This window comes from Columba livia, chromosome 8 (assembly GCF_036013475.1).
Source record: "Columba livia isolate bColLiv1 breed racing homer chromosome 8, bColLiv1.pat.W.v2, whole genome shotgun sequence".
NCBI lineage: Eukaryota > Metazoa > Chordata > Aves > Columbiformes > Columbidae > Columba > Columba livia.
Window position 1 is genome coordinate 30,321,524 of NC_088609.1, and position 24,183 is coordinate 30,345,706.

Genomic DNA, 24,183 nt, shown 5'->3' on the forward strand with positions numbered 1-24,183 from the left:
ACCTGTTTATCAATCCTCCTTCATTCTGCATCATTCCTAGTACAGAACCAGTGTTGTGATGTGATCTACCTGGTCCGAGGAACTGGCATCCTCTGGCTCTCACTGCAGCCCAGAGGTTGGAGGAGAGCTGCTGAGGATTTTGATGCTGAAGGATGAGCTCTGTGACTGTTCTTTCACCGAGTGACCGCGCTGCACGCATGGCTCTGATCCGCCCTTCTTCCTCCACTAGCTGGCAGTGAACTAACGTCACAAGTTTCCTTTGCATAGGACGACTTAGCACGCTCTGAGTAGTACTGTTAAGACCCACACCTTCAAAACAAAATGAAGGAGAAAAACATATATAAACAAATATATAAACTATTTCATATGTCCTCTTCTTACGCCAGCCTTCAACCAACTGCAGAAGTACATACGCAGTTCTCCTGATGTCCACTTTATTAACAGAACACCAGAGGAGGCATATCAGAAGTTTGGTTTTGTCAGTTTTACTCAGCACTAAAAGCAAACAGTTCCTACGGGTCAGCTTTGTCACAGTTTTAAGTCTTGTGATTGACTGATTTGGCTCTCTAAGATGGAAGCTCTAATAAATTCTCTCTCCATGTTGGAAGTCACTCCTGCCTCTTCCCATACAGATTCCCAAGGGACTCCTCAAGAGTAGGATCTTCCCCCATTTATGGGCTTCAGCGATCACTGCCACCTTTGACCATTTGTCTGTTTTCACAAAACATTTGGGTTTTTATCTATATCTAATATCTCCAGTTCTTTGGCCTGGGCAAACCAAACTCACACCAAGTGAAAAACTGCTTGGGTAATGTTTAGTTATGTGCAAAAGTTGATTCACAAATGTGCTGGGAGCCACAATAACCAGGTTAAAGGAATGAGTGACTTACTTGACATACAGCTCCAACACGGAGTTTGTTCTACAGCACAGAGCCTGTTCGTTGGGACACTACTACTCAGGGCAATGCTGCTGTCACACTGTATTAGTTGGAAAAGCTTGACACAGATTGTTACAAAAATTCATTTTGGAAAACTTGATGTCCACCTCTACTAACTGAGTTGATAGATTTCTCAAGTCCACCATATGTAATATGATAAAATTCCCCCTGCCCACCCCCATGAAGTAATAACCTTACTGCTTAGGAAAGTTGTTTTGTTTCTAAACAAGGTCTATATCCATTTTTCAATAGCCATCTGCATAGTTTGTTTTGCATCTTATCTGTTTTCAGCTTTCATTTTCAAAGGAAACAATGCAGGAGCTACCTCTTGCGCTGCTCAGTGGTTTGAGGTACAATGCTAATTCTTCCACACACTTCTTGCCCTCCTCATAATGCTTGGTGTCTTCAGCTCCACTACATAAAGTAATTGGCTGCTGCTCAGGAACCTGAAAAGAGATGACAGTCCACAATGAATGTGCATAAATAAGTGGCAGTCATGCTTACCACACCAAATCAAGCTTGTTAATATCAAGCATTTCCTGTTTTCATCCTCTTCTGTGCTTTTTCTATATTAGTAAGCATTCTTTCAGCTTGCTTAATGAACAAATAGCGTTCTTAAAAATAAAAAGCAAAAGTAAGACCAAAAAATGAAGAGAATTCGTAGTTAGCAGATTTATTAAGTGACTGGCAGGAACTAGGAGCACAAGGCTTATTCCAGGACAAAAAAATTATTACATGAGAAACATGGCATTTCTTATAACTGTTATAACTATTCTTATAACTATAAAACTTTGGCAGAAATAACAAACATATTGAGACATTCTCAAAGCTGACTGGTCAAAAAAAACCAACAACAACAACCCAGAACAAATCAGACAAATCCTGGTTTGTAGGTAAGTACAGAGTCATACCTCGGGTCTCACAGCTCTGAAGTCATCTGGGGATAACCGATCAGAGCTACTGGGATTAGTGGGAGAAAGACTTATCAGCAAATTGACTAAGACACCCTCGGAACACACTCTGACCAGACCCAGTTATCAAGCAGCAAGACCAAGTTATCCTACATTGTGAATACAAACACACCCTGCAAGTATTAATCTGACTGCGTTGTTTTCTTTTTAGGGGCGCAGCATAGCCCTGTAGTGCTGTTTCTCATCAACACTATTCAGCAATATCAATATATGATAGCATAGAGAACTGGAATTTCTCAGAAGACTAAACATGAGCACTTCCTGCATATGCTGTTGAAGTGCAAAAGGATCTCAAACTTCTGTCTTCAAGCCGATCACTACCCCACTGGCAATAACAAGAAGCTAATCCCACACAGCTGCTAACAAGGACTAACCAAGGTGCTCCATCTCCAAGCACAAGCCTTTAATGCTTCAGTTAAAGAAGCTACAAACCCACTAACCTTAATGTGCAACCAAGCCACGCATGGCAGCAGCAAATAAAGGCAGTGATAACTAAAATATATACACACACATATATACATAGGATTGCCGCCACCACCACTATGGACAGGAGCTTTCCTATCAGCGTTAATAGAAAGCAAGCTGTTTCAATCATACAATCACACTTCTACAGGCTTAGACAACTGTGTGTGCTGAGTTGCTCATTTGACACACCTTGCAAAACAAAGTTACCAGCTGCATAGCTCCTGCCTTTACAGTAGGTGGCAAAAAAAGTCTCCCAGTGTAACCTATCAGCTGCAATTAAGACAGTTGATACTAACCCAAAACTAACATCATCAAGACAGTCTGGATCAGACACCTCCCCTTTTACTCCTATTCAAGGGAAAAACAAAACCAAGTTCAATCACACCAAGACAGCAAGGCCAGCCTGGATGCTTTCACAGACTGCAGTCAACTCCTGAGGTTTTGGGGGTGTTTTAGTTTCAGGGACAGAGTGGCATTTGTTTAGTTGTTCGTTTGTTTTCAGCAAAAGGAGATTTTGCAACTGTATTTACAGTGATCAGCAATAACTGCTGCAACAGCCTCAGCTGGACTGGTTTCTTGGGATTTGGGAAACAAATACAAGCACCTTCAATATTTGCTTTCGTGTTAACAGAATACTCCACCTCCTTTTCAAAGCCACTGCCATTTTAGCAGCCTGCTTCTGTCTGGGTAGTAACACGAGCACAACCGGCTTATTGATAAAACAACACACATCTCATGCGTTTGTGCCGACTGCACAGTCTCTGCCATATTTACTGCTGTAATACAGTCTGTGCAAATTCCTATCTGCTCCTGCAAGCATTCAGTCTGCCACCAGTGACGATCCGAAACGCGACTATAGTGTCACAACAGCCAGCAGACAAAGAGGGCTCGGGCAGCCGTGGGACAGGAAGCCGTGTCCAGCCCTGGATTGCGATCTGGAATTAAGGCAGGTTTAGCACGCATTCATAGCAGCGCTTTGGAATGCCATACACAGCACAACTCCACCAGAGAGACACAGGGACTGTCTCGGCAACTACCAGAAAGCTTCCCCCAGGAAAAAGCTGGCATAGAAAAACTTGCAAGAGTTAATCAAGCTATTCAATGCTGCGTATCTGCATATCATTCCCATTTCTTTTCTTTACAAGGGAAGCTTCAGTGTAAAAATCTAAAAGCCATGCACAACTGTACTTTTTGCAAAATGAGCCCACAAGAGATTAAACTTTCATCTTAAGCTGGAGCAAGTGTAGTATTGAACAATAAAATAAGACGCTTATTTGGTGGTTGTCAGGAGACAAGAACATATTTCTCCCTACACACAGCTCATCTTCACTCATGTGATGCATCTCACAGTAAAACTTAAAAATAATTTGCCCTTTTGCTGATTCTATTATATGCACTTCTGAGACTTTTTGAAATATTTTAGGGTTAGAATAATTTTAAGAACAGCATCTACCAAGAGAGAAATAAAAACATGATTCAGAGAAGTCACAGGAGATCCGAATTTTAATTTTGATTCTGTCATGTAATTGCTGAGGGAAAACTGAGAAATAATTCGACTCCAAAACATTTTCAGTTCCCCTTGACAAAATAACCTTTCAATAGCACACGAGACCTTATGGTCACTTCTCTTTCCACCTCCTGAGAGCCTCCAAACAAGACGCCTTTCAGAGCAAATTCATTCTTTTCATGCTCATTCAATATTCCATTCCCTCAGACACCACACCAGTATCACAGTTTTCAATGCAAATGTCTTTACATAATATAGTAATCAACACTTCCCCAGGGGAACAAGAACAAGACAGGAAGAATAATCTCAGATGTTTAATCACTTTAAATTTGCGCTCATTTTGTGTGCATCTGCCTTGGCAATGACTGCATCCCGACAGTGGAATGTCGCCCATCAGCATGGCTGCCTGTGGCTGTGGGAAGAGGCCGGTTATGATGGCATGAGGAAGGGAACCGGAAAAGAACACTAAACCAACATCTCTAACCAGGCAGTGATGCCAAATTGGGGATTTCAGCGTAACTTGATGAAGGATGTCAGCTTGAGTTGTCACTAATTACCATTAGACATCTAATCGCCCAGAATGAGAACATGTTAAACAGACCAAACCTCTTTTTGTGTGGACTGAAATCTGTTTCTTCCAATATTTCCACCCCCTCACACACTCTGCAAACAGATTATTTGCTTCCTGCCAAAAAACCCCAAAACCAAACATAACCCAAAGTCTACTGTCTTCAGTTCCTCAAGAGATTGCACTAAAAACAACTTCACAGAGATTCCTCTTTTGTGGCTCTGTACAGTAGGGGAACAGCATATGAGTATCTGCAACAGTTAATTTTCACACCAAGGGTGGCTGTAACCTGGGCAAAAAGTTTCATTTTGTGGAAGAGGTAAGGAGAGGGAAAACTGAGAAACAGCCTCTAATTCAAGTAAAAAAACAACTCTTCACCATTAAAGTGATGAAACCTACATAGAGAGAGAATGCTATCATCAGAGAAAGAGGTTACTGCTTTCCTGGGTGGCTGTGTGACAAACTTAGCACATTTTCCCCAGAAATACAATCCTGCTTATTTCACCCCTTGTGCCTGTGCAAAAGCCAACCAACCTGACTTGCCCTGGAATCCTATCATTGCTGCCAGTCACAGCAGAATAGATTTGCTTCTTAAAACCGCCTGGTTTCCTCCTCTGCCTCCAGCAAAGATGCACTTAACACTTAGAAAAGTGTGAACTTCTCAGAAGCCACCCCACAGGGAAGAGAACAAACTGTTCTCTCCCCCCAGATAAAAGCTTTGTGTTGTATTGGATTTCCTTCTAAAATAAAACCTGGTTTTTGGATAATTCAAAAATTAAACTAACGTGTATCTCCCCATGGACTCAGGTTAAGGTGTGCGGGCATTTGTTGGAGATTAGAGGATGTTAACAACACATATACCCTCCTGAAACTAAACCAAGCGGAACAAGAAAATTAGATCTGTTGAAATTAGCGACTCACGCTCTGTAAGCTGGCTTGCTGCTCACAGATCATTTTTGTGGCTATGTAACAAAGAGAGCCCACCCTCTTAACAGGACGGAGTTCAAAATTACTGTAATTTCTCCCAAGTACCTTTTTTTTTTTTTTCTTTTTCCCTTAACAAAGCCTTTTCCTGTAAAATCATGAAAAAAATGGCCATAGAGAAGAACTGTTTCCCTGTCCTTCAGTGCACAGAGTGTTTATTTACTTTCTAGTACTCCACAGTCTGGTAAACAGTACAACAGGTGCCAGGAATGGAAAAGGAAAGAAAAGAAAGGAGGGAGAGTTATAGTGAACCTGGATTTCATTCACGTGCTCACTGGAATTAGAACTGGGAGGGAGATAGTACAAATGAGGGGGGAGAGAACAATGTATTTTTTGGGTGGCATTTGCAGCTTTCAGGTCACCAAGAAACAAGGTCTTACAAATCCTGATCACGTAAATACAAAAAGTAGCACAAAAATGTCATTAGTTCAAAGTTGCAACCAAGAATTCAGTTCGCTCTCAAGACAAATCCAATACTATCATGAAGCCGCTCTTCCTTCTTCATGCCTCATACACGTACAAATGAGGACACTCTGGTTGGATGACTAACAAAGCCAGAATAAAGTTCTAAATTACCTGTAACAGGGGCAGAGAGTTTTACTCATTGCAGAAGATCTTGTTTTTATGGAAATTTTAATTGAGGTAAAGATCAAGTTAAAGCTATCACATAACTTCTCACAAAGCTTAACAAATGCATACAAAACAACCCCAAAAATGCAAGAGGAAAAAGACATTTACGATAAAGGTGGGTATTCGGCTGCAGTTGGAACTATTCTAGAAACTCAGAGGAAGGAAGAAGGGAGAAAGAGAATGACAATATTTATTTATGGCATCACCCACAGACTCCACACTGCTTTGAAGCTCTTCAAGGATGGCAGCAGAGTTATCATAGAAATGGAGGCACACAATCTCACCGCCCTCTCCTGCAGAGCAGGATGAGTCACTCAGCACAGCCAGGAACACAACCTAATTTTTAAGCTTCTGAAACAACTCCTATGCCATACACCACAAAAGAACAAGCTAGCCATATTACTCGATATATCAAACAAAAAAGTGGCAAAACACCATCTGAATCTCTCCAGGTCACAGTGCCTAATGAAAAGCATCATAAAAACATCTTTCTTTCCTCCACACCTTTTGAAGTTCCTCCAAAACAGAGCTCTTCTCTTTTCCCTGAGCTGTGGATCTCACGGAATTTTCTGCTACCTCCGAGACTCAGCTCAGCCCAGACACAAAAACCCCAGCCTGTCTACATTTTTGTTCCTCACCCATAATAAGTTAGACACGACTGTCCCTCCCTTCCCCAAGCTCACAATTCTGTCCAGCCTTGGGTATGGCACAGGTCACAGGAAATTACCAGCAATCTAACTGTGATAAGCTGATGCCAATTTAAGTCTGTGCTGCAACTGAACAGGGCGATCCTGCTTTCTACACATCCCAGTGCTGCCAGGGCGCTCTCATCCCCATCAGATCACTGGTTCAGCTCACCTCACAAGTACCTGTTTGAGTCTCGGGCAGACTCCCCCTCACCCACCTATATGGATTTAGATTAACATGTCAGCTCAGGAAATTATATTTCCAGAGCACTGTTTCAAACTAAACATAAGGCACTACTAAGGCTGCCACCAGAGGGGTCTGTGCCACTCCCTTACTCTGTGCCACTCCCTTACTCTCTCCTCCTGCTTTGGGACAACCGGTCACAAGTCCATAGCATGAATATGGTAAAGGAAGTAACACAGAAGAAGAATGGCTTCCCACAAGATAAGCTCCTGGATCCAGTTCAGCTTTTCGGGAGAGCATGACTAGATAGAAGTTGGTGAAGAAGGAAGGGAACAGCCCAGGTTACACTAATTTAGATGTAACAAAGTTCTACAGCAACCAGTGTAAGCAAGATTTGAACTGCTGTTCCAGCCACCTCTACCACAGCACATCGAAGGTCTAAAACCTGCACTTGTCAAAGTCAGTCTACAAAAAGGTGTCTACTCTACACACAATTAATGCAGAATTACATTCTTTATTCATTAATTACCCATCTAAAAGAAGGAAAATGCAGACATAGAATTAAAAAAAAAAAAACAAAACACCAATACCTGAGCACCCACTAGTTGCAGCAAGGCTGAGTTCACAGGCAGGAGGTCAATGTCTGTGTTGATAGTGGTCTGGTCAAAGGGACATGCCTTACGGTGGAGCTTGTTGAGGCACATCTTGCAGACAGTGTGTCCGCAACCCAAGCTGATGGGCTTCCGAATCGTTTCGTCGAAAGTCTGTGTGCAAATTGGGCAGGAGAGAAAATCCGTCCATTGTGGAGCTTGTACAGGCATTGCTTCAGGAGTAAATTGACAAGACAAAAATCTAAAGCGCAGATTCCACTGGAATCAAAATCTTCGGAAAAAAAAAAAAGTCTGTTTGCTTTTAAATATCTTCTGTAAGTACAGACAGTCAGCACATAGTGTGAAACATAACCTAAAAGAAAACAGAAACATAAAGTGAGCATTCTCTACTGGAACTGGCATATGAAATCTTTTGTGCTAGGTAAATACCACTTGCAGAGGTATGGCTGAACTAGGAGTGCAGTTCTGACACTAAAGAGAAGACTGAGTCATGATTTGCTTTAATTCCAGCTAGTCTCTGGCACTGGGAAAAAAACCCCAAAACTTAAAACACCACTTAAAGCCATTTCTGCCTGTATGCAGCTTAAAACAAACAAACCAACCAACCAACTCAAACAACCAAAAAACAATATAGTTATCTATCTCACTGAAGTTAGAGACTAATTAGCTTTTTGGTTTTATGTTCACTTTTTTTCTTTACAAATGAGCTAATTAACATCAACCACATTTGGATAAAGAACGATAATTTTTGAAGTGCTGTTGTGCTTATGCCACTATTTTTTTTTTTTAACCATATTAAAGTTTTAATTAATTCTGCTTCAACAAAGTTTCATCCAAAACGTTCATGACAAGTAAGGTTTCCTCCGAGTTCAGCAGGCTCTGGCCTGGCGCACAGTGATGCTGTGGGGACATATGAGCTGCCATAACCTCAAGAAGAAGCGGATGAAGAGCTCAGGGTATAGTCAGACACTGTATGACTGCAATACTACGTACTGCTACTACTGGACGTGCAGACAAGCCGATCTGTGCAGAGCTCCACGGTACCACATGGGCTTATCCAGCCACCCCCCAGTTATCCTGGAAATCTCCCTGCATCGCTGGGTATAATTCAGCATTCAGAACTTGCCGCCGGGGCTCTCTACCAAACTGCTCCATCCCTCTAAAGCAGGAGGAAAATATCTAGAAGTCACTTTGGACTGGAAAAATGACAACTGTTTCTCAAGGAACCCCCAAACTGATGTCTGACTTACCTTCTATCACCAGTGAAACTAGCAAGAAAACAGTGCAGCTCACACAGTTTTACTACCAAACAGATTTTTCTAAATGAAGAAGCAAAACAACAAGAAAAAAAACCCACCCCAAGAACCCAAATATATTAGCTTCACTTTCCCACAGACCACTGGCTTAGGTTTTACACTGAGGAGCCTGTACCTGCTTCCTAATACCCGTTCAGATAGAAAGTTGTTGTATAAGAACCAGCAACCTTTTACAAAATCTTAGCTTTAAAAACAACCTCAAAATTAAAATCTCAATTCTAAGACAAGACAGAGAGAGAAACTTCAAGTTAGGACTTGTGCAATTCAGAAGCAAAACATTTTAAAACAGCAACAAAAGTCTAATGCTAAATAAAACACAGACTCTGAAAAGCCTCAGGCTTTTGTTACGGAATTTAGTGCAATGTTATTCACAGCTAACATCATTTTGTCAAAGCAAACAATGAAGAGTTACTAGTATAAGCTTTTAGCCATGTTTCATCAATGAAACATTAAAGCTTAGTTCTAAAACTAATGAAAAAAATTACTTCTGTCTGCAAAAGACAAAGTACAAATGTCACACAGCCACTGTCTGCCAGCCAATGAGGAATCAATAAGAAATCAATAGCAAGAGACAATGCCTAAAACATCCAGGACATTTATTTCCAAGCCCTCTTTTTATATATTTTTAGGTAAACCCTGTTATAAGTATTCCAGCTAGAAACATTCTTTGTAAACCAAATCTGTAATAGAAATTAATTTGAAACTCCACAAAAATCCTTCTGCCAAGAGGAATACACAGCTTGATAAATCTAGTGTATGTATTGCTGTGCTATGAAATACCATTTCAGGTTCCAAGTTTAAGAGCTGAATCGTACTGCTTCCTTTCCACCACACTGGAATTAAAATATCTAGCAATAATCTCCCAGATTCATCTGCAATTCAGAAACAATTTGAACAGTCTATGTGAAACATAGATTATTAAGCAAGCATTAAGGAAAAGAGTGATTTCTTACTGAGGAAATCTAAAACTAGAAGCTGACATGAAAGTATATCATCAGCACTAGAAAGTAAATGTGGATGTGGAGACGCAAACATCCCAGGCTCTGAACTGAAAAAAGAGCTAAGCAAAACTTTAACATGAGTTAACAACTTAATAATAAACAGAGACATGTTGTTCCTACTTACACCTCTGGCCACTCCAGACAACTGGCATAATGAAATAGGTCATATTTATCTGGCATAATGAAATAGGTCACATTTATTTACAATCTTGACAGTTGACAGAGAAGTTTGGGGAGTCTGGGGAGGGAGAGGGTAATTAGCGGCATCCTGATCTCTTACCAAGGCAGGCCTCAAAAGTCTGGAAAACAAAGAGGTAAAGCTTATACACAGGTACAGCTCTCCAAAGGGTCCAACAAGTCCAAGGCTGGCACCAAACTGACAAAATAGATGGGCACATCACACCTGAATGGAAATCCCACAGCCCTGACTGTGGAATTGCACTAAATAGAGGCACATTTCATCAGTGGGTGACAGTTCCCCATTTCCTTCTCTCCTCCTCTCTATTTCACCAGACTCTGCAGTGCCTGTGCACACATGCTGGTGTTTAAACACCAGAGGAAAGCCACAGATAGCACTGACAATAGAAAACACAGCTGTGAGAAATCACAGGAAATCATTTATTTCAGCACAGTCTAACTGCTGGAACAGATGGCTAACTAGCTCGATCCGGCCAACCTTTTGCCCAGGGAAGAATAGAACAGCTGTCTGAGCAACAACCTCTGCTAATAAATCTCTCCAGAAGATCAGCACAGAACTGTGGAATTCTTCTGGTCTCATGTAAGACAGAGATGGCATCGCAGGGACCGAGGGTTCAGGAACTGCACGCACACAGGCCTGCACCAAATCTAGTATTGCTGCTGCTGCCACAGCTTTCCACATAGATGGTCCAGTTTTCCTGCTGGATCTTTAATCTTCAGACAAGGAAACAGCATCAGGCTGCGAGATACAACCTAAATCTATTTCAGGCACAAAGCATACAGATTGGGTACACACATCAGAAGTGAAGCTGGGAACGATACGCGCCTTTTTGCAAGCTTTGTGACTTGCTGTGACCTCGGAAACAACTGGAAGCAAAATATTCTCGAACTTCGAAGAGCTACTTTCAACAGGAGAGATTTCAAGCAGCAATAAAATGATGGAAGTGAGACAGTTTCATTATCACAGATGGCTACCGGAACCATCATCACTGTAGAAAGATAACACTTCCTTGTAGAGATAATGTAGAAGGAACACATTCAAACTTGCATGCTACAACTCTTCCTTTTTAAATGTTTCTCTCCCAGCATTATGCCGGAGCAAAATACAAATGCAAATATTTATAAGAGGCATACCCATTTAAATAAAATCTCCCTTCCCATAATATTATGACATTTTAAACTCAACCTCTCAATTTGCTAAGCATATCAAACCGGTTAGCTTTCAACACTTCAAATACATATACAGAAACTTCTTCGTGCATGATTGAGGAAAACATATTCCAAAACCCAAGAAACCAAAAACTAAAAAGACACATCCACAGCACATAAATTGGAAGACTAGAAGCTGTAATTAAGAACAAACATGCCCCAAGACATAGACCTTGGATACTACAGCAGGACCAGAGACAGTTTTATTTCCTTACTTCTGCGTCTGAACACATGAAATACCTGTAAGCAAGCCTCCTCCTCCTCCTGCGTAGTGATACATAAGCTGCTCTTATCCACAGCTAGAAGAACCTGAAAACATTTTCCCCTCTCTTCTGGGCCCTCCCTCAACTCCCAAAAAATCCTTGAAATTCCATCCTTCAACTCAGACTGGAAATGTCACGCTGTAATATCAGATCAGTGACCCATCTACTCTGGGACCCTGCTAGTACTTCAGAGAAAGACGGGATCATTCTTCAGAGAAAGACAGGATGGTTCTGTAAGCCACTGGGACAACTACTCAACACTTCATCGCATTCCTTACTCGGCTGGCCTACAACGCAGAGGGTAACACAGGCTCCTGTCCAAGCTGTGTTGTGTCCGCAATGACCAGTGCCTTCCACACGAAGCTAGAAAGCTTTGCAGATTCAACCATCAGGAATGAGTTGTTTTTAAAATGCAGAACGCTTTGTACCAATATCCACTGGCATCAAGTTTCATGCATGATGACACACAGGAAAACTCTCTTCTGCTTTCAGCTAAAGCTCAACTCCCTTTAAATTAATTGCACCCTCCAGTCCTTTAGTACAGGTACCACATATATACTGACTCCTCTCACAAACATGTTATTTGGACCTAACGTGTACTAGCACGGCCTTATCATGTGCCGCTTCGTCATGCCGAAGCTGACAGGGATCTTTCCCAGCAGCAGTCCCCGGTAAGTCACGTTACAGCTTACGGCAGATGACTCAGCACACGTACGGGGCACCCTCTGCTCCGCTTCTGCCCTCCCGGTACATACAGCTCTTCAGAGCCTTACCAGCTCCTCTGTTTTTACACATCTCCGGCATTTCGCTAAGCTCTTCTTACTCAAGCAGTCTCATCTTCTTGACATTCGAAGATCAACATTCTGAGTAATAGTAGTTTTTATGATCTGCTTTTGTTTTAGTCCTGAAGCTGTTTCATTTTTGCTGACTCTTACTTAGAAGTGAAACAAGCAGAACTTCCTGTAGCAGTTAACAGTAAAGATGTAAGTACATCTACTGAGTGCAAAGCTTAACATTAAGGAGCTTGTCGCTGCCAAAACAAACTCAGGCTTGCCTACTGACCTGCTTACACAAACGCAGCTTGTGGCTAATCTGTATTTTCATCTAATAAAGAAAAACATTTTATTAATTATTTTAAAGACTCTTACTCATTAGTAGTACCATGCACATTCCTGAGAAAAAGTAACCTAGCCAAAGATGCTGTTCTCTCTCCTGTGAGACTGGTTCTGTGATACATTAACTACTACAAAACTTTGCTGACACTCAAGATTAAAAATAAATCAACAGCCTAAATGAAATTAACAGAATAGTGAAACAATTCCTAACTAATCAGGATTATCAGATGCCCACAGTGCAATCCTACCCGAACAACCTGATCCTTTCATACCTGCCTAGTGCCAAACAGACCACCGATTTTCACCAGTGCTTCACAGGACCTATTTAGGTAAATAAGTTTTCCACTCCAGTGTGATCTAGATAATAAATAGCATTTCTGAGAACACTGAAGTATCATTGCTCTCTTGTCTGAGAAGAAGCACAGGACCTAATATTTTTAAAAGTCCTGAATTTCATTGTAGCAAAAAAATCACCATGACAACCCCTGGGAAACCCTGACCTGCCAAAAGTAATGGGGCATTTATAGAGACCCAACACTTTGGTCTCAGAAGGCACACTGAAGCCACACACAAACACCCCATATGCCAAATTCATGCTACACAGAAAAGCATAAGCCATGCTAGCTGTGTTTTTAATATCAAAACCACTGAAAAGAAAAAAAAGAAAAAAAGACAAGACAAAGCCTGTGTTTGATCAGAGAACAGGTAGAAGAAAAAGCTTCTTACCTCCACCCAGGGAGTTCCATGAACAACACTAATACGATAAGCCCCGAATAGTATTTCTGCTAGATTGAGATTCTTTCTCTCCTCCTGTTTGGTGGCCGAAACTTGGCTGTACCCTGTCAACTGACGGCAAGCGCTCCGCTTCCTCATTCCTTCCCCGCGCCGCCGCACGCCTGCTCGCAACACACGGCTCTGCAACAACAGACTTTTCCACCCAACAGCAAATCCTGAAAGCCTGTGTGTAACACACATTCCCACCCTTTTTTTAAAGCTACATAAACACCAATGGGCTGCAGTGACTGTATAATATTTTCAGAATGTATACAAAAGCCTATATTGCAAGAAGTTTTGTTTGTTTGGCTTAAAAACCAACGAACCAAATGCCACAACTTCCAGATGTACTAGTGCTTGCCGTAAGATTACCCATTTGAGAAGCCACAGTAAAGAGAAACAGGACAAGCTTGTAGAAATCTTCAGATTCAAGGATACAGACACACATTCCCCTCAGATGGAAAAGTGACTCTCGAAAAAAAACACAAAGAGAGAAAAATCAGGATCATAAAAATTCTGCTCCAAACTCACTGAAGCTCAGTTAAATCACTTTCAAGATTTGCTTTCTTTTATCCACAGTAATGTTGGACTGTGAAAACAAAAGAAGAAGTTATCTACTTTCATGCAAAAGTCTCTAATTTGGTAGCCTGTAAATTACCTTAGGAATATGGGGCCAATTAAGGACAAGATGTTATCCTTCATTTGAAACTTCCTGACTTGTAACACCACAAGGGAAACAAACAAACAAAAAAACCCCAAGACACCTACATCACAACTCCACCACACTACCTCCCAACAGAGGATCTAGCAGCAATTTACAATGATTTAAGCTTCACAACATCCTGTGAGCGAGAGCTAGTATCTTACTACAGAATGGAAAAGTGTTGAATAAAGTTATATTTATCTAGCATCTCACAGGAAAAAAAAAAAAACATGGTATGAAATCTATTATATCATTTTCTTGACCTTTTATTCTCACTCAACGTTCAATCACTAATCATACACCATTAGAGTAATGAAAAGACACTATGTATGTAAAGGAAGCTCAAACCTCCCTGCTCATACCACCCAAAACATACAACCTGCACATGGCTCAAACAGTAAATTTTTGGGGAAGATATACACGACTAACTTTGTAATTTCTGGTTGATACTATACATCCATTACAGCTTATTTAGAAGAAAGGGGAAGTGTTCAATAGTAAGTGGTTTTGTGATCTATTACCTAGGAAATTTTTTCTACCAATCATAAGGACTCCCAAGCCCATCGATGATTAAGACTAGGGAGTTCACAGCAGACACGCATGTCTAGAACATGCTCCTTTCCTTTCAAAGAGTTGTTGCATTTGTCAATGCAAATGACTATTACAGTAACACAACAATTAAACCAGGATTAAAAAAATCAAGGAAGAACCAAACAGATTAACAAAAGAAAGGCAGAAGGCACTTAAAAGAGCCACAATAGTTTTCAGCTTTTGGTTCAACTGGTCAAATTTCAGTCAGTCCTGTTCTCAGGGAGGCAAGAAATGCTTTTCCCAGAAGCACATACATTTTGCTTTCTGAACACCCAAATAACCACAAGAATTGCCACAACATTGAGTCTGAGGCCTTTTCCAAGTAATTGGGGAAGTTAAAGAGAGGACAATTCCTTTCGCATATCAGAAGATCAGAAAAAACAGGTTAAAGTTTATGTAACAAGTCTCCTCTAGACAGCTTTTCAGAGTTTATACAAAAGCCTATAATGCAAGAAGTTTTGTTTGTTTGGCTTAAAAACCAGCCACCACAACTTCCAGATGTACTAGTGCTTGCCGTAAGATCACCCATTTAAGAAACCACAGTAAAGAGAAACAGGACAAGCTTGTAGAAATCTTCAGATTCAAGGATACAGACACACATTCCCTCTTGGTGTCAGCTAGAGAAGTCACTATTCTTCCTTATTCATTCCTTTCTAAAATATTCCAGATTAACTGGGGAAGAACTATGCAAACAGTTAAAGCTAGCAGTTTTAAACATAGGTCTTCAATAAACACAGGTAAGCAGAAATGTGGGTGGACAACAATTACACGAGGACCTCGTTTTAACTGAAACAAAGCAACAAAACCAGCCCACCTAAAATAAAAATGTAAGTAGTAATCTTCAAGAAGGGAAAGCAATGGGAAGTGGGTAGCATTCTGAAGACTGCAAACACTTCAGCTGCATAGGCACAGATGAAAGAACAAAGCAACACTTTTTACATTTTAGTGATCTGAAGTATCGAAAGTATCACAGCACCAGTTAGGATTGGTATCTCCTAATGAGAAACCATATGAAAAAATCAAAATCACTAAAGGCCAGTATCATTCTTTTTCATGGAGGAATAATCTACAGTTACCTGACTACTACTCTAGGCATCTGGTAGATGAGAAGCAAATTCAGGAAAGAAGGGGAGATCATCTTGTTGCCACTGCAATACGTTTATAATTTCTTCAACTGAGAGAAGTATACATGAATCATTCAGTTAAGACCCATCCCAACTCAATGGAAGAGAATGCATTAAAAACTCTGACTTAACAAAAAATGAGAAATTGTTGCTTGCCACCCACTATCCAGTAAGAGCTTCTCTCCCAGCTTGATTCAGCAGCTGTAATTTTTCTTTTATGTCAATGACACACACTACAGCTACAAAAACATTATCATTGCAATGTGAAACAATGAAACAGCAGAGGGGAGAATTAAAGTCCGGCTGGATACACCGGTCCAAAGTTGTCCAAAACCACTCCTCAGCCTCCAACCTGCAATACAACCTTTAAGAATTCACCTCACCCCAGCAAACTTCCATAAAAACCACTCCCACTGAATAACAAACAAAAAACCAAACAAAAATTGCAGAAGTCACATCTTTCTAGCTGCTTTGCGTGTGCACACATGCATATTTTTGTGGTGTACTGTGACAGTATTACTGAAAATACGTTTGATGGACTTACAGGACTAGAATCGAGTAACAGTTTTAAGTCCCTCCCACCTCAATTCTTTTATGTTCAACAGTTAGCATTACACTATTTACCCTCCCCAAAATTTTTGTTTTCAAACAAAAGAAGATAAAATAACCTGCAAAGCTCATATATTCAAAATTCCAGGTGCAATAGTAAGGACACGCTGAAATATACAGTAAGAGCAATATTAAGTGAATACCTGCTGCTGCCAAGTGTAGGAAAGAGGAGCCTTCTATTTCAATGAGTCTTCGAAAGTCAAATCAAAACGTAAAATTCCATTTTACACAGAAGTTTCCAGGTATTCAGAAATCAAACATTTTAAGGGTCTGCTTCCTCACCTCCTCTTTAGTGGGTCTCCCTCTTTTTATTTCTTTGATTTGAAGGTGTTTTTTCTCAACACTTCATAGATGCTGCCCCCATTGTAAAAATAGATGTCAAACAGCTTCATGTTAACAATTGTTTACATAACAGGAGTCTCTAATAAAGCTTCAGTTATTCTATTTACTTTCAAAGCAATTTATTTTGGAAGACTGCACTTAAACGTCAAAAAGATCTTTTAATAAAAGCAAAGTCATCCAAGAGCAGTGAAAACAACTAATTATTTTTTTAAACAAAACTACCAATGTAGTTTCTTGTCTGCCTGTTTTTTAATAATTAATTCATTTTAAGCATATTATTATCACAAGAAAGGTTGTTATATGTTGTATACAAAACAATCTCTAGACTACTGTGATGTTATTTCAAGAGGTAATGCAGCACACACTTTGCTGGCACATTCATTTCATCACAGCAGGAGTTCACAATGACATTTTTTCACCTCCTGAGCCTTATTATGTTCTATACACTGTTGAATCCTCCTCTCAAAGAATTATTATACTATATCAGCTTCAAGAATTCAGCTTCTCTACTTCAGGCACCTGTTCAGTCAACCACACAATATCATTTCTACATTAGTAAGAAACCATAAGGTACCATCAACTTCAGAGAAAAGATGCACATTTGAACACAGTTGTCAGAACACTGCTCTGTTACCACAATGTTGCAGCCCTAACAAACCCTTCCAAAGCGTGGAAGTAAGCAGACTTAGGGGTTGCTAACAGCAGATAATCCACGTTTTCCCCATTTCTCTTCCAGATCACAGCTTAAGTCTACCTGCACCAGTCCTGTCTATAACTAAAATGAGAATTGTCAAAAGATGAGTGAAAACACACAAATTGTAACTGAAGAGCAAATGACAGCCACTACCTACAAGCAGGATACTACAGACAAGATTTAACACTGCAGCAGCAGAATCTCATCCCCACTGCAACAGCAAATAATAACCTGCATTGCTTCCCACAAGCTAATATGGGTTAAGCACCTTATCCTTGTGAGGACTAAACCATCCAGATTTATGTTTTAATTCTACCCCTAATGAAGACAGATAACAAAATATCACCTATTTGGTATTTTCAGTGCAGTTTCATGCACGGCTCCACGAGGCAGCACTACCTTCTCCCCAGTGCTCTCCTGCCAGCTCTAAATCCAACACATCTCGTCTCCACTAGGAGAACACATTAGCTTCTAACAGGCTTCAAAAGCTGCTCCAGATCTGTTAAATGGTCAAGCAGTACTGGAAACATAAGGGAAAGGGGGGAGAACAGAATATGAGAACGTCAAGACAGTTTCTTTTAGCATCACAGGTTTATCAAGTTTTTAGGAGTAATTTCATAAACAGCTTATTTTAGCACAGATTTTTAGATGTCTTCGTTAATTGAAGCCATCTCTAAAGCACTGGCTAAGTTTTAACGACACATTTAAACACTATAAAGCAATCCTAACAATGAGGCATAATGAGAATAGGTGAAATGGAATACGGAACTCAAGTGATAACCCGTGGAATTGTTCCTTTATACTAAATCCACCTAAAAATCTTCTGTTTCAAAAAGAATGCTTCACAGCTAGATCCAACCATCGTTTATTTACCATGCAAGTCACACAAATACAGTCAAACCCCTCCTTTCAGCTCATCCTGGTTACAGTACTGAGCAAAGCGCTATCTAAAGTAGATGAAAGAATCCTGTAGCAGTCCAGAAATTCAAGTTTTGTTACTGCTCCTAGAACCAGAGTTGCAAACCTAGAAGCAAACATGTAAGTGCTACAACAGCTGATAACAAAAATAGCTTACAGTTACCAAACTAAGCCAGATAACCTCCTTTGGCTAGCCCTGCAGTAGCTTCACTGGTAATAATAGTAGGAATAGTAAGATAAAGAACCTAAGTTTCACAGGTGACTATTCTGCTTGTTTCCATGACAGAGGCTGCAATTGTATTTTAATAATGTAACCTAGTCTGCACTAAAGCTCTGGAGTCACCCAAGGTTAAGAGGCAGCTTGTTGCAGAAATGGCACAGAGCCTGGAGAGTTTCAGCTCTGACATAACAGTTGCATTTAAAAATAATAAAAATTAGCTACTCAACATACTATTCAACATTTTCTCCACACCTGAGTATAGTTTCCTTGTAAAAATCCAAACGCTTTTTGTCAAGGACAAACCTGCCCATCACTCATCGCTTTTAAGTAGTGTTAAATTACCATTCGCACAGGGCTTAAAGTCTTTAAATATCAGTAGGAGAGATCACCCAACCGTTGCTGAAAAGCAGGTTAATTCAGGTGCTTCTGACTCAGAATGTAATTGAGCCTCATTTGCTCTAAATGCTACTGGCACCCGGTGATTCAATTTGTAGCACTGCTAAAAAGAGCAGTTCCAGTGGCCAGAAATAGCCTGGGGCAAGGTACTCCTTTTGAATGAGACTTTTCATGTAACCTTCAATTATAACCAAAAAAACCCACCCCAAAACATAAAACCCACACACTTTAAATATTTTGCTGCATTGGTATTAGTCTCAGCTTCCAGATTTATAAAAATAGCATCTCTTCTTTACAGCTTTACAGGATCATTAAAAACAGTACTCGTGGTTTTAGTGAGTGGAAACAAAAGGCTCAAGTCTCAGGGTTTCCATTGAACACCTACTCTTAACCAATAACAAACATTGCAGAGCTTAACCACAAAAATGAAAGCTACGTGGGGGTTTTTTTAATACAAAACAATGTGAGACAGTTGTATATTAGAAAAAAAATCCAAACCTCCAACATCCCACTGACCCTCTGATCAGTAATTAGCTAAAGTTATAATTACTTTTGGCAAGAGCTTGAATTCAAATAGAAAAAAAAAAAAGATGTATCTTGCTGCCTCTTAATAGGTTTTGGAATTATAATCCTAGTTATAAAAAGTTTAAAGTTACAAAACTTGAAAATCATCCAAGCAAGAGGGCAAAATATTATAATCCTGGGAAGTTACCTATCAAAAATCCACTGTCAACTTGACAAATTTTGCTGCTCTGGCCCTGTAAACACAGTTCTACTCCAGACGTGTAATTTTGTCTTTTCAAAGCAAGTCCTCTTATTTACCGCTTACAACGCATGAAACCTGTTCTAAGTGGAGCAGACCACAAAGAACAATTTTCTCCTTCTCAGTTTACAATGCTAAGTTTTAAAAGATATGTTCATCTCTGGAGACACATTACAACTATAATATAGCAGTATCAACACCCAGAATGACATGAAATAAAAAACAGATAGGACTCCATCTCCCAGACTCGACTGCCAGAGTTCTACTAGTAGAAAGTATACAGTTCTCCACAGTGTCCTGAACTCATGTACCTTTTAAAAAGCAAAGAGCTAACTTCTGTTAGTGAACCTTATATTCACAGAAGATTAGACCTCACTCATGGAAGACTAAGGTCTGGAAGATACTCAAAGAAAACAATGTGCAGTCAAGCATCTTTGTACTTCAGTTGGGTGGTTTTATTTCCATTAATATCTCCTTCTTGAAGTGGTCACAGCCCACCAAGCACTTTTAACAGGCAAACCATCGCAGACTGGGGTGAGTACAAGTGTCTGAGTCTCCACACATCCTGATGGCACTATTACCTGTACCTTGAGAGTAAATCTGATCACCTTTGACAGTTAATGCACGCCTGGACTACACAGAAATCTACCTGTCTCCATCTTAAAAATTTCCTTCTATTAGAGTACTAAAATGGAACAGATGCACTTAGCTGCCAATCACACCTCTATTGCTGCAGACCACGCCAGGGTGACAAGCAAGCCTTATACAGGCAATATTTGTATGACTTGATCATTTACATTCTCTGTCTTGCATTGTTTAAGGCCCTGATTAAACAGCAGCTACCTAAATATATGAGAAGGCACAGGAAGGGAAAACCAGGCATTGAAACAGTCAGTCTTACCATTCATGCAGTTAACATCCCTTTACATACCCCTGTATTTATCCACTCACTGTTTTGGGAATAAAAGCCATGACAGTAAGCTAAAACTGCATGACAAACAATTCAAAAAAAGAAAATTCTCAAAATCCATAAGCCAAAGCCACCTGTAATAGCACAACTGAAGCCTTCATAATTGCACTGGAAATTATTTTCTTTAACATACAAAACCTAACAGGAACAAAGTATTTATATTTTTAGCACAGCACAGTCACTGGATTTTCAGGGGCTTACTGTCAATTTTGATTCTGTAATGACAGCTCACATACCAGCCTGTCAAATCAACATGACTGATTCTATTCCCACTTCTCAAAAGCCACACTAATTCATCAAGGTGATTTCAGAACTCATCAAATGTGCTTGAAGGAAAGGCTTGTCGTCACTCACATCCCCTTTCTGAAGGCTCCAAATCACTGTCACCCTAACTGGCAAATAAGCTGGTCTAAGCCTTTCTTTTTCCCCTATCCTGAGGAAGGGGTAGGAAAAAGGACAACTGACATTTTTATCTCTCAGGTGACTTTATATATTACTCACAGGAAGACAGTCGAACGTGGGTTTTTTTTCCCCTGCAGAGTTTACATAAAAGAAAAATGTCTGTGATTGTTTTAATACCTGGTGAGTAATCTGACACCACACCCAAGCTCATCGTGCAGTACCTAATGCGATAGCCACACCATTACATCCTCAAATACTGGTAGATAATTTACCTTACTGATACCAAGCATTTCCGTGGCTACCTTTCTTCCTGGTATATCCTGAAATCATCTCCGTCATGCTCAAGCCTCAGCTTGACAGAGCTCAAGTTGTTCTATTCTAAAAAAATCCACATAAAAATGGCTGCGATCACATAATTCCTCCTCAGAAACACACCCAGAGACATCCCCACCCAGTCGTTGTGTGCTATTTTGTTAGAAACATTTTTCCACTGAGAAAGGAGTGACCAGAAAAGCCACCTACAGATCTGGGCTTGCTGAAGCCATGTAAATCCTCAGATTTAGAAAACCAGGGGGCAAACATTTAGTTTCGATGAACTACAGTGCAGAGACTTTGACACTTAGTGTAGAATAACCCAACTGATTAATTTCTGATATACCTGATACAGGAATAAAGCTAAAAAAAAAACAAAACAAAAACACCCAAACAGCTTGCCAATTTTTATGTCATCTTATTAGTCTTATTTTTATTCCTTTCTCTTCATAAATACTACAGAAATTAGACAGAATATAACACATCAAGGAGAGATGAAAACTTTGGCCAATATTTCTCTCCTCCCCGCCACCAAGGAACATATTCTGCAAAAATGACAGTGCTTGGTAAGAAGATAAAATTGCCTTAACTCTGGAAAAAACAGTAATAGTTACTACTAGTATAACCTATGGAATTTATTTTGCTTTGCAGCCACAAAGCTATGAAGTCTCTGCTACCAGATCCCTCTTGCCCTTCTCTACCAGCAGCCCTCAAAGCAGGAGGCTGGAACAGAAATGCTTTTCTCAAACTCCAAGCAGGCCATCAAAAATGACTTGTTCTAATCCAGAGTCTTAGCCTGGAAAGCACCAACTGGGTGTGCCTTTTTGCTTTCTGGTGAAGAGTTTAGAAGTATCCTGCGCTCTGATACATCTTTAATTTCTGTGTCCAGAGTCACCAGTAAAATAAGCAGCAGGGAAAACTGAAAAGCTACGTTTTCCGATGCATTCTGACAAGTCACAACAAGTTTATTCCCGATACTTCCAGTTGCCTAATACTGTCAATAGGCATCCTCCCACAGCAGAGAGATAGACGATTTAAAAGGTTTCCAAACACAGTCTCAACCCCTATTTTGAGCACCTTTTTGCGCACTACCTCACAACTATCAATGCAAAACAACTTGTTTGTCTCCCTGAAGATCCTCAAAATAAATACATCCTTAAACTTGACAAATGAGATAATTCAGAAAGAAAAATAAAGAATAATGAAGTAAGCCATCTTCAAGCCATAAAAAAGCTCTGCAGGAAGTACAACACAGTAGATAAATAGCATAAAAAAAAAGGTAAAACAGAAGGAATATCCCCAGGTAGCAGTCACAACACAATTTAATATAGAACATAAATACAAAAGACTAACACCACATACAAGCATTAGCAAATTCAGAAGGCAACCCTGATGGCTCAGACCTTTTCTATAGAATCCAACAGCAGCTAGCAACAAAGCAGTCACATTTAAAATAGACTCACTTTTCTGAATGACATTTTCTTGCCACTTGTTGTATGAATCACCTACAAAAAAGTTATAGCGTCCAAGCTTCCATCCTTAAAGCCTGGTTAAACAAGACTAAAATCAAAATCCACCATTTTAACTGAAGTTTTTTGCAGCACTACTAAGACTTCTCTTTTAATTAAGTCTACAGGAGGCCTTTTCACGCAATTAAACAGAGAATGACTCATAAACAGGAAGGACAGCCTGAGTTGCAGCCTCTGGTTTAACTTAGGCTAAACTGGCTTGATGGAGTGGACTGGCTAACTTATTTTTATCTTTCTCCTTTCAAATTTACAGCAACAGCCAAAGTAGTCACGAGGGAGTGCGCCATGAACAATGCTCCCTAACTTCTCACCAGTTCCAGAGGAAACAGGAATATTTTGATAGTCCCCAGTAAAGTCCAAGAACAGAGAGTCCCACGGTTGCTCCATTATCCAAGCAACCAATCCTGGAAGTCTGAGTTGTCAAAACAAAGAAATTAATAGGCAATATGCCATCTCTGTTACCTGCATTAGCTAGCTGAATTGAATACTGACTCATATCAGAAGCTAAATTTAAAAAAAAAAGTAGCTAATACCAGAGAACTAAAGATCATTACACAGAAGAGAGGTGACGAAACCCACGGATCCAGGAAAAATATCCTACAAGAAAACTGCATTTTAGCAAGCAAAGAAACAAAGACTTTTTACAGAAAAGTCACTTCAAGACTGGAAGGATGCATGCTACAGTGGTATTTTCTTTGTAATTGCTTTAGTAATTTCTGATCTATTTTTGAAACAAAATCCATATTCTCCTTACCGAGCAAGTAAAACTAAGAATTACTGTCCTTCTGGAGCTGCTAAATTAAGAGCTAGTCATTTTTCAGCTTCCAACAATTTTTCAGTTTTAATGTCTACCCACACAACTAGTAACAATGCAGGTGACCAATGACAATCTCAGTACTATAAAAAACAACTATTTATCAAGATCTTTTCAATCTGATTCATTGGTTCTCTTGTGTACAACAGGATACTCTGCCAATTTGGCATCTTACACATAAACCCCTGAGCTCCTCAGACATGTCTAAAAAAATTGCCCAAATGCCATGTAAACCAGACTTGTTAATTGCTGTGGAAGAGCTCAAGAAATACCTGTCTAACCAAGCTAGAGAATACACCATACACTACTGGGAAATGTTTTCATTGATAGAAGGGAAGGCTGAGGTTTGCTTCACAGTTCACATACACTCCTACTC

General features: G+C 40.0%; 1 protein-coding gene across 14 annotated transcripts in view; it reads right to left on the reverse strand.

The window, feature by feature from the left end:
- The window catches only part of RC3H1 (ring finger and CCCH-type domains 1), a 62,998-nt gene that overhangs the window by 32,460 nt on the left and 6,355 nt on the right, over positions 1-24,183 (reverse strand). For 12 of the 14 annotated variants that reach the window (XM_021295128.2, XM_021295129.2, XM_021295127.2 and 9 more), the window contains exons 2-4: positions 7,524-7,896; positions 1,264-1,384; positions 70-309 (exon numbers count right to left, since the gene is read on the reverse strand). In XM_021295128.2, the coding sequence (XP_021150803.1) occupies positions 70-309; positions 1,264-1,384; positions 7,524-7,754 (592 nt within the window). In that variant the 5' untranslated portion in view covers positions 7,755-7,896. Of the gene's footprint in view, positions 1-69; positions 310-1,263; positions 1,385-7,523; positions 7,897-13,372; positions 22,917-24,183 lie in introns of those variants that run through there. The other 2 variants (XM_065071319.1, XM_065071321.1) reach the window with 2 other exon arrangements.